Here is a 15,229-nt window from a genome sequence, read left to right on the forward strand (position 1 = left end):
GAACTTAACCAGTCAGTATTTTGAAAGGCACAAAGTGCATTCTGTAATTAAAAGGGACATGGCACAACTTTTTGCCTGCATAACAGTTTTTAAAAACAATGCATCATTATATAATAAATATATCCACTTTTATATTTATCAACACTAGAGTCATTTAAGGCATATATTTATTAAAGACAGGCTTAACATCATATTCTTAAACAGCATTATCATTTTCTATTTCGATACTAGTCATTAAAACAATAAACTCCAAAGAAAAAGAATCACTGTATTTAGTTTTTATTTAAAATGTTCAGGCTCAGTTCACGAATTATGCTCATCCGGTGCAAATACAAGTTGAACACCACATGACATCCATAAACAGAAAAGCTGATTGGGGAAGTGAACGGCTTACACCTTTGAGGGTGGTCATTCAATACGTCTTCTCCGAATCACCTTTACATCATGGAATGAAAACTCGATTACAGCCAGGATAAGCATAATCAAGCTCATTAGCTCTGAATTTTCTCTTCTTCTCAAAGTGCCGGGGTACAGTTCCGCAGGCTCAAACCATTCTCTGGTACTTCATCAAAATGCCCACAATAAAAATAATCCTTGCATTTGATACAGCGCCTTATCACGTCTTCGAGACGTCTCAAAGCGCTTCACAGAATATACTGCAAAGTGAACTGATTGTATATTTTGTGGTGAAGTGCGGCAGCCAATTGCGCCCAGCAGCGTTCCACAAACAGTGGTGGATTGAGTGAGCAAATTATTATTCTTTTTTTAAGGAATTATTACCACCGGAAAAGCGATCTCCCAGCCTGGCTGAGCTAACTCAACACAGATCGGGAATTGAACCTGGGATCTTCCAGGCTGGCATTGCTCAGTTAAACTCCAGCGGTGGCTTTACCAACTCAATCATCGGAGGAGTTAGTTGTGTATTTTACATGAAGGAAATTGCCAGCTTTCAGGTTTCATGGATTTAGTTTCCAATCAGTGAGTTACGTGACAAAGATAAAAAGAATTATGGTGGAACGTACAACTAGAAATCAGCAGCTTATATGCTCCGTCTGCCAGTTGGTACTCTGATGATACCCTAATTCCTTGCTGCATCACAGATCACATGAGGGTAGTCTTAAGATATAAAACGTGCTGGGACATTCAGAGTAATACATTTTCACAGGATATGCATGCAGTAATCCTGAATCTGCACCATCCAATATTTCCACTAGTTTTGCCAATATCAAGAAAACAGGACAGAGATGCCCATTTTTCAGTTTACTGTGACTTGGCCTGAAAATGCATGTCTTTTTTGCTTACAAAATATAGTCACTAAATCCTGTGAAGTGCTTTGAGACATCCTCACTAGATTAAAAGCGAGGATTATCAAATGCAAGGATTATTATTAAGAACAGAATAGGGTTTGACTACCATGCCCCACAATCGGAAAGCCTGCTGGCACTCGCTGATCAAGCTTATGTATAAAGCACTCGGGCTCAATGCCAAGCAGAGCCAGCGCCTGCAGAACTGTTCACCACCATAAGCAATTACTTTCAGAAGAAATGGGAGAAAATAGTCATCAGGTCTTGCTCTATAAAATTTCTAAATAAATCTTTCCTTTCAGGTTATGCCAACATGTTTTTCACATTACATTGGATGGCATATTCAATTTTAAACAGCTGCTATCAGATATCCAAGTTTATTTTTTGCAGAATAATAAATAGTGTTCATCTGTTTCCATCAAGTCTTTAAAGAAAACTGCAATATCCTAGTTTATATTTAATTCACAAAACATTGCTCCAATAAAGCTTCTGGCACAAATTAGTTCTTCGGGTTTCATATGCATAGAAAAAAAAACACATTTCAGAATCGATGTTTCTATCGATGCTTGGTTAGTAGTAATTAACTGCTTTAGGGGAAAGAAAATTTCTGTGATCACGTAATGATTCAGAAATCCCAGCTGCTGGCTGAAATGCGTTGAAAGATAGGATTGTTGGGGTAAATAGAAAAAGATGCAAATGATGGAAATGCATAGCAGATAAATCGCACTCCAGAAAAAAAGGTAGCACAGTTTCTGATACAACTTGATGTACAGTCCGATAAAAAGGTCATACGTCAAACAAAGCATCAAATTACATTTTTTTTGGGTGCTGATTGACTGCTGCACCTAAATCATAGAATTATACAGCATAGGAGGAGGCCATTCGGCCCATTGTGTTTGCGCCGGCTCTTTGAAAAGATCTGTTCAATTCAATCTCACTCCCCCATGCTCTCGCCGTAGCCCTGCAAACTTGTTTTCCTCAAATAATTATCTACCTGACCAGCAATTTCTGCTTTTACTTTGGAAGTATGAAACAGTTGCTACTGATGTCTTTCACTGATTAATATGCAGATAAAAAAATCTCTAATCAACTGCAGAAACACATTAAAAAAGTACTCTTATAATAATAATACTCCCCTGAACTGCTACTTTTACTGATGTGTTAACTGTCATTGGCGAAGAACATCACATTATTATCTATTGACAAATGTTGCTCATGATCTTGCCAAAGCAGTTAATGCCAGGTAATTGGTTAAAAAAAAATTCCCACAATTGTTCCATTATTATTAATGCCAGAAACTAAATATTGGAAAATGTTTTATGCGTGCGAATCGAGTAACAGTTGTGGAGCCTGAAGCCTAGTTTTTAACAAATTAGCAAAACATTTTACTTGATCATTCATAAAAATAGAAAATGTATATTAACTAACTTATTTCAATAAATCCTCTCTACAACATTTCAAATAATACATTTCTGAATAGATTTTCTTAAATTAAAAAAAATGCTTACCTTAATAAAGTCTGTGAAAAATACTTCAATGTGTTTGCTATATCGGTTCCAGATGGCACAGGATAAATATTATGAAGGACCCGATTGTGGTACTCTTGTAAATAACGGATCTTAGATGCAACTAGATAAATCAGAGTTTTGGAGAATTTCAGGTTTTTATTAAAAATGTTTTGCTGCCAAATATATATTTCAAAAAATCTGCACAATTTATTTCAGATATAAGGGTAAGTGAGTTTTGTTTATTATTCTTCCCCTTCTTCTGATGACTTTGGGAGATTTGGATCTATGGGTAAGGTTGTCCTCCCAACACCTCATCCATATGTTTTTTCTTCATGTGTGAACAAAGACATAAACTAGGTATTTGTCTCTCAAATGCTATTCAGCCAAACCCAATTGTGTCCTCACGAAACATCCACATACAGTAAATGCAGTTTCCAGCCAAATCACAGATTAGCCATCCGAAACAAGAATACTAGATATTTTTACCACACCCCCACCCATGGTTCAGAGATCCGAGGCTGATGGTTATACTTCATCACACCACCCAATGATGCGATTAACCCAAAACAGATCATGGAGCAAATTTGGCATCTTCCTCATCTGTCTGGGTTAGTACTTCCCACATCGGCAGTGCATTTGCCACTGATTCATGAGAGAGAAACTCTGGAACACTCTTCCCCTATCCCTCCATCTTGCGCCTTCCTTCCCCATCTTCACCTGAAGACCTTCCTCTTCGACCGTGCCTACGGTCACCTCCCCCTGTCCCCGGCTCGGCATCAGGCTCCGCCACTGTTATGTGCCCTGGGACAGTACCCTGCGTGAGGGACACTATATAAATTCAAGTTGTTGTTGTAATTGAGAGCTATTCTTGAAAATGTTACAGGCCAAATGTATTCAAAAATGGCATACAATTACATATATATATTATAACATATACTATGATATATAATAAAAACACACATAAAGCGCAAATACAAACTTTAGCTTTAAAGAGTGCACTATACAACATAGGTCACAGGACTAAATGCCACACACAATCATATCTCAAGACCCAAAACTTTACCTGTTTCATGTTTTTCCAGTGGAACTAAATTTTCAAAGTTTGCAAAGAAACAATGGTAATACAGCAGGATCAAAACATAAGGCACAAGTCACTGTCATTTCACGCTTTGAATCTTTGTTTCAATATAACAAGAAATGATGGCTATTTTGCTATGTTTTCAGTGACATAAAGGTAATCACAGTTCAAATTGTGCATTCAGATAAATGTAGCACCTAATGTAATTTGGATCCCTAGTTTTAAAACATTAGGCTCCAACTTATTAGTTCATCGTCTTCTAGTCTACAACTCAGCTCATCAGTACATTTACTTGTAAAACGGTGTCAGGTTACCCAGTATATAATTTATTTCAATTGAAAAATATACAAATCTGAGAACAGAACATTTGGATCAATCAGTGAGGTCAGCTGAAACAATCACAACTTTGACACAAATGCCTTTGCCTCGCCTGCTTCGCTTAAGAGATTTCTATTCACCGCTCATCATCTTGACAGATATGTTGTCGTCTTTAAAAAATAAGAAAGACACAGTTGCGTCTTATCGGCTACTTTTATTTCACACACTGCGTATTCCACCTATGGAAAACTGGAACCCTTCAACTTAATTCTAGCATTCGGAAAGTTGCAATGAATGACCCGCAACACAGAATGCGATTTAAAATCAGAAAAGTCAAAGGCGTTGGTCGCAGCAGCAGATACTGTTTCTGTAGGAACCAGAGGTCTTACAAAAAAAGGACTGGTACCCTGGTGCCTGTTCACAACAGGTAACCTGCACAAGTCAAAAAAAAAACACACGCCTGTTTTTAGTGACGCTTGCTCATTGATAGAAAAATAAAGCAATTTATTTGCGAACCGGGCTTCAGTGGGTTCGCAATCTGAATTTTTTCTCTCTCTCTCTCTCTCTCTCACTCTGCTCATACCTCACTGTTAGCAATGGGTTGACCTTGGCACATTGATTGATTGATTGATTGATTGATTGATTGATTGATTGATTGATTGATTGATTGATTGATAACAATAATTCTTGCATTTGATACGGCGCCTCGCGATGCATTTGAGACGTCTCAAAGCGCTTCACAGGACACACTGTGAAGTGAACTGACTGTATCCGGAGAGAGAGATGAGAGAGAGAGAGAGAGAGAAAGAGAGAGAGAGGGAGAGAAAAAAAGATAGATAGATAGATAGATAGATAGATAGATAGATAGATAGATAGATAGATAGATAGATAGATAGATAGATAGATAGATAGATAGATAGATAGATAGATAGATAGATAGATAGATAGATAGATAGATAGATAGATAGATAGATAGATAGATAGATAGATAGATACCGGGTGGGGTGGGGGGGGGGGGCTGTTGCCTGGAGACGCCAATGAGCAGCAGAGGCCGAGGCGGCCGCGGGCCCTGTCACACACACACAGCACATCACCGCCACATCAGAGGGCCACACGGCCCCGCGTGTACTTACACTGTTCGGCTTTGGTGGACATGTTCTCCTCTCTCTCTCTCTCTCTCTCACTCACTCACTCAATGGCGTTCGTCGCCAACATCAAAGACGTCGCCGGGTATCCTCCTCAGGGCCGCCCCTCCCCCTCCCGCCCCCTCCCCCTCAGGCCCCGCCCTCCTGGGGTGGGGGGGGCGGAGCGATGTGCCCAACGCGCCTGCGCACAACCCCGACCCCCCCCCCCGGGAGGAGGAGGAGGAGGAGTTGACGCATGCGCCCATCCCGTTCGGTGCCACCTCAGTGCAGCTCCATCCCTCCAGTGCAGCAGCAGGGGCTGTGGGTGTGCATATGGGGTGTGGGTGTGCATGGGGTGTGGGTGTGTGCATGGGGTGTGGGTGTGTGCATGGGGTGTGGGTGTGTGCATGGGGTGTGGGTGTGTGCATGGGGTGTGGGTGTGTGCATGGGGTGTGGGTGTGTGCATGGGGTGTGGGTGTGTGCATGGGTGTGCATGGGGTGTGGGTGTGTGCATGGGTGTGCATGGGGTGTGGGTGTGTGCATGGGTGTGCATGGGGTGTGGGTGCATGGGGGGCTGTGGGTGCATGGGGTGTGGGTGCATGGCGTGTGGGTGTGCATTGGGTGTGCATGGGGGGTGGGTGGGTGCATGGGGGGCTGTGGGTGCATGGGGTGTGGGTGTGTATTGGGTGTACATGGGGGGTGTGTGTGCATAGGGTGTGGGTGCGTTTGCTGAATGCATCAGGTAGCGCATGCACCTGAGCGCTGCGCCCACTCGTGGCTCAGTCACGAGAGCCCCCCACCACCACCCTCTGAGGCAGAAGGTTGGGGGCCGAGCGGGTCCACCCTTTTTGGTCCTTCGCAGCCCGGGCTGACACTGGCTTGGGACAGTAAAAGGCTCGGCGCATTAGGACTTGCGTGCATTACGACACCTTGTCGGCTCTGGGTGTAGACGTTAGACGGAGGGTCGGTCTGCCCGTTCGGGTGGGCGTTCAAAGATTCCCCTGGGCACGACTTGAAAAGAGAAGGAAGTTTCGCCCAGTGTCGTGGGCAACGATCCCCAGATAAAATTGGTCGTTCACTTCATAGCCGAGTGTGTGATATTGGCTGTGGCGTTTGTCTACAAGATTGTGTTTTGAGATTAGCAAAGGATTCATTGAGGCGGATGTTAATGGACTGTTGCCACTTGTTGGTGAGTCGAAAACTAGTGAGCATAAGTGTATGGCATCCTGAACAAAATCCGATAGGGAGTTTAGGATGAACAGAATGGTGAGAAACTCACTGCCGGAAACTGCGACTGAAGCAAAGAGCGTCAATGTATTTAAGAAAAAATGTGACATGTACATGAGGAAGAAGGCAATAGAGGAGTACAGTATGGGAGAGGGGATTAGGAGGGACAGGGCTCCCGTAGAGTATAAACACTGGCTCGTTGGAACAGTTTTAGCACTCCCAAGATACAGCCTTGTGTGAAAGGTACTATATAATACAAGTTATTGTTGTTTCCGTGCCATATCATTCTAGGTAATTCTATGTAAAAGTAATTTAAACTAATATCCCCCTGTAAAGGTCTTTGACATGTTTTGACCACATAACAAAGAACTATATCGAATGCAAAGATACAGTCAATTCACTTTACAGTATATTCTGTGAAGCGCTTTGGGACGTCCTCCCGACGTGAAAAGCGCTATATCAAATGCAAGGATTATTATTATTATTATTAGAGTGGAGTCCTGTAACTCAGTGGTTGGAGCACTCGCTTTGCAAGTGAGAGACCTGAGTTCAATTCCAGGCAGAGGGCGAAACCTTGGGCAAGTTTCCTTACTCCACACAGAGCCTAATAATAATCCCTCAAAAAAAAAACAATAATATATTGGTCATTTTCAATCTACGACTGTTTGTGGGACATTGCTGTGCGCAATTGGCTGCCGCGTTCGCCCACAAATATACAGTCAATTCACTTTACAGTGTGTTCTGTGAAGCGCTTTGGGACGTCCTCCCGACGTGAAAAGCGCTATATCAAATGCAAGGATTATTATTATTATAATGCACTGAGTTTGCTGCAGGAGTCAGTACACCAAACAATGCACTGGCTGTGTTAGTCATTGCACTGAGCAGAAAACTGACTCTGACAGTCAATGCATGCAAAGGATATGTAGCCTATTCTGCCAGTTTATTGCATTGGCACTGTCTCCTGAAGTAAGTTAACTGAATGATCCTTTAAGGTAGATGGCGTTAAGGCAGCAAAGTTGATGCCTTTATATTGTTCCGATGTTGAGGTGGCCTTTTCTCCAGTTAGTCTCTTAACTTATAATAATAATAACTTTCAGTCCAATCACACAAAGATGCTCTACTTCAATCAATCAGCACTATGAAAAGAACACACAGAATCAAAGCTTGGGAACCAGGTGAAATTAGCAGCAGCAAAATGACACCCAAATTAGGAAATACTGATAGTTCATTCCAATCAATTCCTGGCTCAAAACTACCGAGTTTATCTGCCATGCTGCCTGGGGGAAGGGTGGAGGGGTATGCTTCCACAACATAAATTTTATTTTCTCTGAATCAGTTTTGACCTGTTGCAGCACAACACAACCCAGCTCATAGGAGTCTCCCCAGACCAGGCAAAGTCACAGCAAGTTGATCCTAGCAGCAAGTCAACTGACCCCATTTTGCCCCTCATCCCACCTGCGTATCTCCTGGATTATTTCTCTCCACTCTCTATCCTATAACTTCAATGCTTTGTGCAGAGGGGCTTCAATGAGCACAGTTGATCTTTAAACAGATTAGTAGCTATGTTGAATGGATTACAAAACTATAATCCAATCAAGGATGTCCTAAATTTGGCAAAGTAGCATTATACTCACTTTATATATCACTTAAATGATATTTCACATACTGCTAACCAAGGATATGAACTTTATAAAAGAAACAGAATTTTCTGAAAATAAAGCCTTCAGACAGAAAAACAGCAAGGAGAAACAAAGGACGGAGATGCTGGAAGCATTTTGAGGGTAAACGATTAAATGCAGTGGAAGCTAACTGAAACTGTCAGCAAATGAACTGAAGAACTTTGACCAGTAAGTTGACCTCACTAGTGAGCCATGGACGTAAAAAAAAACTATCCTAAATAACACGAACAACTGTAACACAGTATTCATTTATTACCATTGTACTCATATGTAGTATGGATTAATGTTTAAAGAAATGATCAAAAACAATTCAATTTGCACTTATATAGTTCTTTTCACGTAGGAGAGCATCTCAAAGCATTTTAGAGACACTTCACAAAACTATCTATTTGTTCACTGCCATCATGCCCATATGTCAATGCAATAACACTTAAAGAAACTGTTGCAAAGAACATAACAGCAGTAATTTGTACTTATAGAGTGCCTTTGGAACCATCATTGCAGATGAAATTGTTTACTTGTACCATAAATTATCAAATCTAAGCCAAGGATAAGTCAGCAGTTTCAAAGCAGAATTGTGTGATTCTCTTTCTCTTCCACATACAAAATATTGGGCAAGTTTCCTTACTCCACATGTCTCTGTTTACCTAGCAGTATGTAGGAGCCCAGTTGTTAGTCGATTGACAGATCTCTTTTCCAGGGATAATAATTCCTTCAAAAAAATAATAATCGGTCCCTCAATGCACGACTGTTTGTGGGACGCTGCTGTGCATAATTGGCTGCCGTGTTTCACCCACAAAATATACAGTCAATTCACTGTGAAGCATATTCTGTGTCTCGAAGATGCGATAAGACATGGATCAAATGCAAGGATTATTATTATTATCTGCAGTGGGCTTTCAGCCATTGTGCCCCGGTCTCTGGAATTCTATCCTCAAAAACTTGACTCGCTCCCTCCCTCAACCTCATTAAAAGACTGCCTCAAGACCTACCTAGTCATCTTTCCCCTCTGCTCCCACCCCCAGCTCAGGTGTCCAGCCAGCAGGGTCAAGTACTTTGAGACGTCCTCCCACTATGAAAGATACAATATAAATGTGAATTGCATTGTAGAATATTTTGACATTGGCGTTCCTCCAGTTTCTCAGAAAATGAAATTTACTGTGACAATCACACAATCCAAGAATACTTCACCCAATGTGATTTCATGTTTTAATTCTCGCAATGCAAAAGGTGTGAAAGACACTGTGCTTACCATTTTTTACTGAAGCACAAAGAATAATTTGGATGTAAATACATTTCTATTACCAATATTATAATAAGCAAATGAAATTCACTGCAAAAAAAAACACATTAATAAGACAACCACATTAGTAGGGTGACCTTAAAGTCTAATTTTTCACTGTAATAGACATTATGATCTTATAATCTAGGCTGATACTCCAGTACAATATTGAAGGAGCACGACTTCAATGAAGGTGTCTGAGACCCATACAATAAAAATCATATCCGAAAGCTGTTTAATTCATAAGAAGACAACACCCAAAATAGCCGCAGGCTAATACATACGGAGCTATAGTTGCAGGAACTTTATTTGAAAGCAACTGCTACAATAATAGACATTTCACCAACACAAAATATACAGCCAATCCACTTTACAATATATTCTAGTCAGCACTTCGAGACGTCTCGACGACACGATAAGGCACTATATCGAATGCAAGGATTATGTTTGCTATTATTATTAAAAATGGAATAGGTTACTTTTGCAACTAAAAAAAACACAGTGGACAAAAGACTGTTGTGCAAAGGCAAAAGAGAGTTGAAGTACAGTACTTCGATGTCCAAACTGGAGCCAAAGACTGGGGAACAAAGAGATCTCACTGTAGCTGTGGGTTGGTCTCATCCATTCAGAGTTTTCTTTTGCTTTTATTCTCTTTTGCGATACTCTGGCACATGATGAAGAACCCAGCCTGCTGGACCCAAAATCGTCACTGCGAAAACCGACAAACAAACCATGGATGCCTGCAAAAAAACAAATGCAAAACGTTTTCAGAAACCTATTTAACCAACAGCCAGGGAAATACTCTTAGCATTTCATACAGATTTTAGGCTGGGTGGGTGGGTGGGTGGGAGGGAGGGAGGGTGGAGAGTGGTGGGGTGGGATGGGGTGGGGGAGGGAGAGGACATTAAACATTAAATAGGACCAAACTCTCAGATTCAGTTCAAGTCTGTTCTCCCTCCAAAGGGAATCAATCGCAAGTTGTACTTTATGCATCGCAGTTAAATCGGAGTTACGTGAAAACGGTACCTTCTCAAGTCAGACAGACAAATGGTCCTTTGTGCAGAAGCAACTCAGCGAAAATATAATACACCGCATCGCATAAGGCAGAAGCCAAAAGCCATGTCAATAACCCCCACTGTCACTGCTTGAGAGTAAAGTAAGATCGAGTAACTACGTGGCTGAAAGGAAAGAACACACACACACACTCTCACACACAGACACACACACACACACAGACACACACACACACACCCACACACACACATACACACACACACACCCCCACACACACACACCCACACACACACACTCACACACACACCCACACACACCCACTCACACACACACCCACACACACCCACACACACACCCACACACACACCCACACACAGACACACACACACACACACACACACAGACACACACAGACACACACCCACACACAGACACACACCCACACACAGACACACACACACAGACACACACACACACCCACACACAGACACACACACACACACTCTCACACACAGACACACACACACACACACACACACACACACACCCACACACAGACACACACCCACATACACAGACACAGACACACACCCACACACACATACACACACACACCCACATACACACACAGACACACAGCCACACAGCCACACACACCCACATACACAGACACAGACACACACCCACACACATCCCCCCCCACACACACACAGACACACAGACTGGGGGGGAGAAACAGAACGGTAGATCTGTCTGCCCTAAAGTTTGCAAATTCACAAGAAAATACAGTCACAAAGCGACGCGTTGCATTGACTGCTTTGCTGGGGGTGTGGGGGGTGTGGGGGGGGGGAGTGGGGTGGGGGTGTGGGGGGGGGGGAGTGGGGTGGGGGTGTGGGGGGGGGAGTGGGGTGGGGGTGTGGGGGGGGGAGTGGGGTGGGGGAGTGGGGTGGGGGTGTGGGGGGGGTGTGGGGGGGTGTGGGGGTGGGGGTGTGGGGTGTGTGTGTGTGTGGGGGGGGGGGGTTAGGGGGGTTTGATCCCCAGCAAAGTGTCTACGTGACGAACGCTGAGTACAAGTATTGGAGATGTGGGATGTGATTCCATGGAAACTTACGAAGGGGCCAATTTTCTCTGTCGGTGGGTTTCCATAAATGTTGGCTTTTTGGATCCAATTCTCTTTCCCGACCGCACGACCTCTCCCCAACAGCCCACGAAGCACAGCTGACATGGCTCCCACCTCTCGGTCCTCTCTGCTCTGGATGATGGAAGATGTTGCTGGAGTTTTGTTTCTCACACTGTGGGGAAGGCAGGACAAGGCAGGGCAAGGCAGGGGAAGGCAGGACAAGCAGGACAAGGCAGGGGAAGGCAGGGCAAGGCAGGACAAGCAGGACAAGGCAGGGGAAGGCAGGGGAAGGCAGGACAAGGCAGGGGAAGGCAGGGGAAGGCAGGACAAGGCAGGGGAAGGCAGGGGAAGGCAGGACAAGGCAGGACAAGGCAGGACAAGGCAGGGGAAGGCAGGGGAAGGCAGGACAAGGCAGGGGAAGGCAGGACAAGGCAGGGGAAGGCAGGGCAAGGCAGGGCAAGGCAGGGCAAGGCAGGTCAAGGCAGGACAAGGCAGTGGGTTGGTAGCCCAACCCAGAGGCAGGGCAAGTCACACCAGCCATCCAGCTGTCTCTCTCTCTCTCTCTCTCTCCATCCAACTGTTTAATTACCGCACTTTTGATTCTTTTCTCACCCAACGTTAAGAAAATAACGTGGGAAATACTGACATGGGGAATATTCCGTTACGCAGCTGGTCAATTTATACAGCGATCATCATTAAATAGAACAATTAGGATGGTGTACTATTTAGCACTATTTAGCTTTATTTTAATAAAACTTTTTTTAAAAAAAAGTACAGGTCCTAATATCAATAATGAATCGTGATATTAGATCCTATCAACTATTATTACCACTGTAAGCTAAACCTTATATATATATATTTTTTTAAAAACACTCTGTATTTCCAACCATTTATTTCCAATTAGAGTTCGGATTCAGTTTAACAGTCTGGGATCTCTGCACAGAGATGTGAAAAGATTGGGCATAATTAAAGTCGCGAAATCAAGTTTCGAATTGAATACATCTGGAGGATTTACTAATTCTATAGCGGTTACTGGGCTCTAAAAGTCCCCAGGGAAAACAATTACTGTAAACTACTGTAGATTTAAAGTCGCATCATTGTATAGTACAGTACTTATACTCTTGGTAAAATTGGCTTATCTACAGCTGCAAACCTTGACATCAAGAGATAGAGAAATGACTGCTATAAATTACAATTCCCTGATGACGTGTTGGGAACAGCAGGGCAAACAGCACACATGAACTGTTGTGCTCTGAGAGTTAAATATTGTGGGATAATGTCCATGAGGTCAGAGGATAGTCACTGGAGCAAGAGGCTTTACAATTCTAATATTTCACCCGTGGGAATGTACAATAATACATCTAAACAGGACGGAATGATGAAGATTCGGAGCCTGTTTGTCTGTACAACCAATTGCACGGATTGAATTGAACATCATCCCAAAGCTGGTCCGCGTGAATTCGGAAGACACCGAAGATTCGGGATTGGTTTCTGACATGCGCCCTTTTAACATTTCTTGTTATATATGGAGATAATGTACCTATAGGAATATCAAAGGAAATGAGAGTTATTCCTGACCGCTTCCTCACAACACTGGCGATGACTGGAGAGCAGGTCACTCATTCATCATCCAACTCAGTGATTTGGTGATGCTTGGTGCAAAGAGAGACAGTGTGAACAGGCAACAGAATAACTTTACAACATACTGTAGTTATTTTGGATTGCAATCCAGGAATTAGTATTCCAGGAATAGGTCACTTGTGGATGTATGTTTATTGAGCAACTTTGCACTCCTGTGATTCTAGAGTTACCAGATATTGCTGCCAATAATGCTAGCAGCACCTTGTGGTATATATTCTGTACCAAATGCAAGGATTATTATTCTTATTATTATATTAAGCTCTACAACAATGAAGCTTCAAGGCACACCACTAGACTAACTAGAGAGAAGAAATCCATCCCAAATTGGGTAATAAGGAAGAAGTCTTACCTGCAAACCAATAGATATTGCAGCAAGCGTAAAAAGAACATTCAATCAAAAAAAAAACAATTTAACATCATACCAAGCAAACTGAAGAGGGTGGATTTCAACTTTGGAGTACAAGAGGTGCACAATTTCAGATACTCAAAATCCAGTGCTTTGTTTTGGAAGGAAGTGAATAGTTATATTCATCATCAGGAATATGTATCTGAAATAAGCCAATCTTCTGTTTCACAAGAGATTCAAACACCGAATAAAATGAGAAAACAGATGTACATTCTCAGATTATGTTGTAGCACTCTAGGTTTCCATTTTGACATTCAAGTTTTTTTTAGAAAAGTCTTTTAGCTCCTCCTCTCCATCCTCCCCCCACTTACTCCCAAATGCTAAGTGTTGAATATTAAGTGTAGATAAAACTGCCACTCTAAGAGGGGAAGATTGGTGTCAGTTTCTGCTCCTAATTGCTATCTGGTACCCACTAAGCTCCTGACATTGTCAAATGTCAAGGATCACACATGAATAATGGCTATTCGGGTGAGATACCAGAGGATAACTGGTGCCTGTGTAATTGTATGCTTGCAGAACAAAACAGTGTCAAATGCCTTTAGGATAGATGAAGAAAAAATGGCTTAAAGTAGCATTTAGAAATACTGCTGAAGTAAAGTAGGGATAAGAGAATGGTCTTGAGTTGTGCTATGTTTCAGCTGTGTTTTCTTTTGCCTGCTGCTGAAGATGTTTTTGTTACATTGGAACAAAGGAATGTCCAGGACTGGAAAAGATTATTTGACCAGTCCCGCAGTAAATAAAATTTTAAAATAATAAATAATCCTAGACTGCTCCTTGGAGGGAGGTAATGTGGGTCTCCTTGGAGCTGAACTGGCTCCAAGGTGACATGCATAGCAATGGAATGTTGGACCTGAGCCAGGCCTCTGTGGCAGTCTTTAGTCCGGTTCCTGAGCCGGGTGGGTCTGCAGTATTCCAGGGCAGTACTGATGACAGCAAAACCCAGCCTGGCTCATTGGCAGGACCTGGAAGGACAGACCAGTCACTGAGGCAGGGAATCATCCCACTCAGCTCCTGTAAACCCTACAAACCAAAACCCTAACGGGTCGAGTGGTCCTCGCTGGAGATTCAGCGGGAAAGCTTGCCAGACAGCATGGCAAGCTGTATGGTTTTAGCTGGTTAGACGCTAAATGCACAAACTGGGATCCCTAAGTGTTGGCTCTTGCCAACCTACGCCTAATACTTTCCGGGAATTAGGTAAGCAGGATGCATCCTTCCAGAGAGAATGTGCATTCCATTCCAACAATCTGTCTCTGGGAATTTCCACGTTTAGTTGGAAATCTCAGCTTAGTTTGTATACTCTTAAGCATGGTGATGGGTTTCTACACGTGTCACACATCTGGCTGACAATTAAAAAAAATTCTATCTCTCATACCTGCTCAATTGAATTCTTCATCAAATAGCTCTCCAGTTTCTCTTATGTTGACCCACTGTCTCCCTGGATAGTCTATTCAACACGCGCTCCATTCGTTGAGTAAAATAAATCAATCTGAGTAGTTTGTTCACCTACCTTCTTCCGCAACTTGAGACT

General features: G+C 42.7%; 1 protein-coding gene across 1 annotated transcript in view; it reads right to left on the reverse strand.

The window, feature by feature from the left end:
- The window catches only part of LOC103185404 (unc-79 homolog, NALCN channel complex subunit), a 54,310-nt gene extending 48,834 nt beyond the window's left edge, over nucleotides 1-5,476 (reverse strand). Inside the window, exons 1-2 of the mRNA XM_042337974.1 lie at nucleotides 5,342-5,476; nucleotides 2,813-2,933 (exon numbers count right to left, since the gene is read on the reverse strand). Of these exons, the coding sequence (XP_042193908.1) occupies nucleotides 2,813-2,933; nucleotides 5,342-5,363 (143 nt within the window). The 5' untranslated portion in view covers nucleotides 5,364-5,476. The remainder of the gene's footprint in view (nucleotides 1-2,812; nucleotides 2,934-5,341) is intronic.
- Between the last annotated feature and the right edge of the window lie 9,753 nt (nucleotides 5,477-15,229).

The sequence above is a fragment of the Callorhinchus milii genome, unplaced genomic scaffold (assembly GCF_018977255.1).
Source record: "Callorhinchus milii isolate IMCB2004 unplaced genomic scaffold, IMCB_Cmil_1.0 Scaffold9, whole genome shotgun sequence".
In the NCBI taxonomy this organism is placed as follows: domain Eukaryota; kingdom Metazoa; phylum Chordata; class Chondrichthyes; order Chimaeriformes; family Callorhinchidae; genus Callorhinchus; species Callorhinchus milii.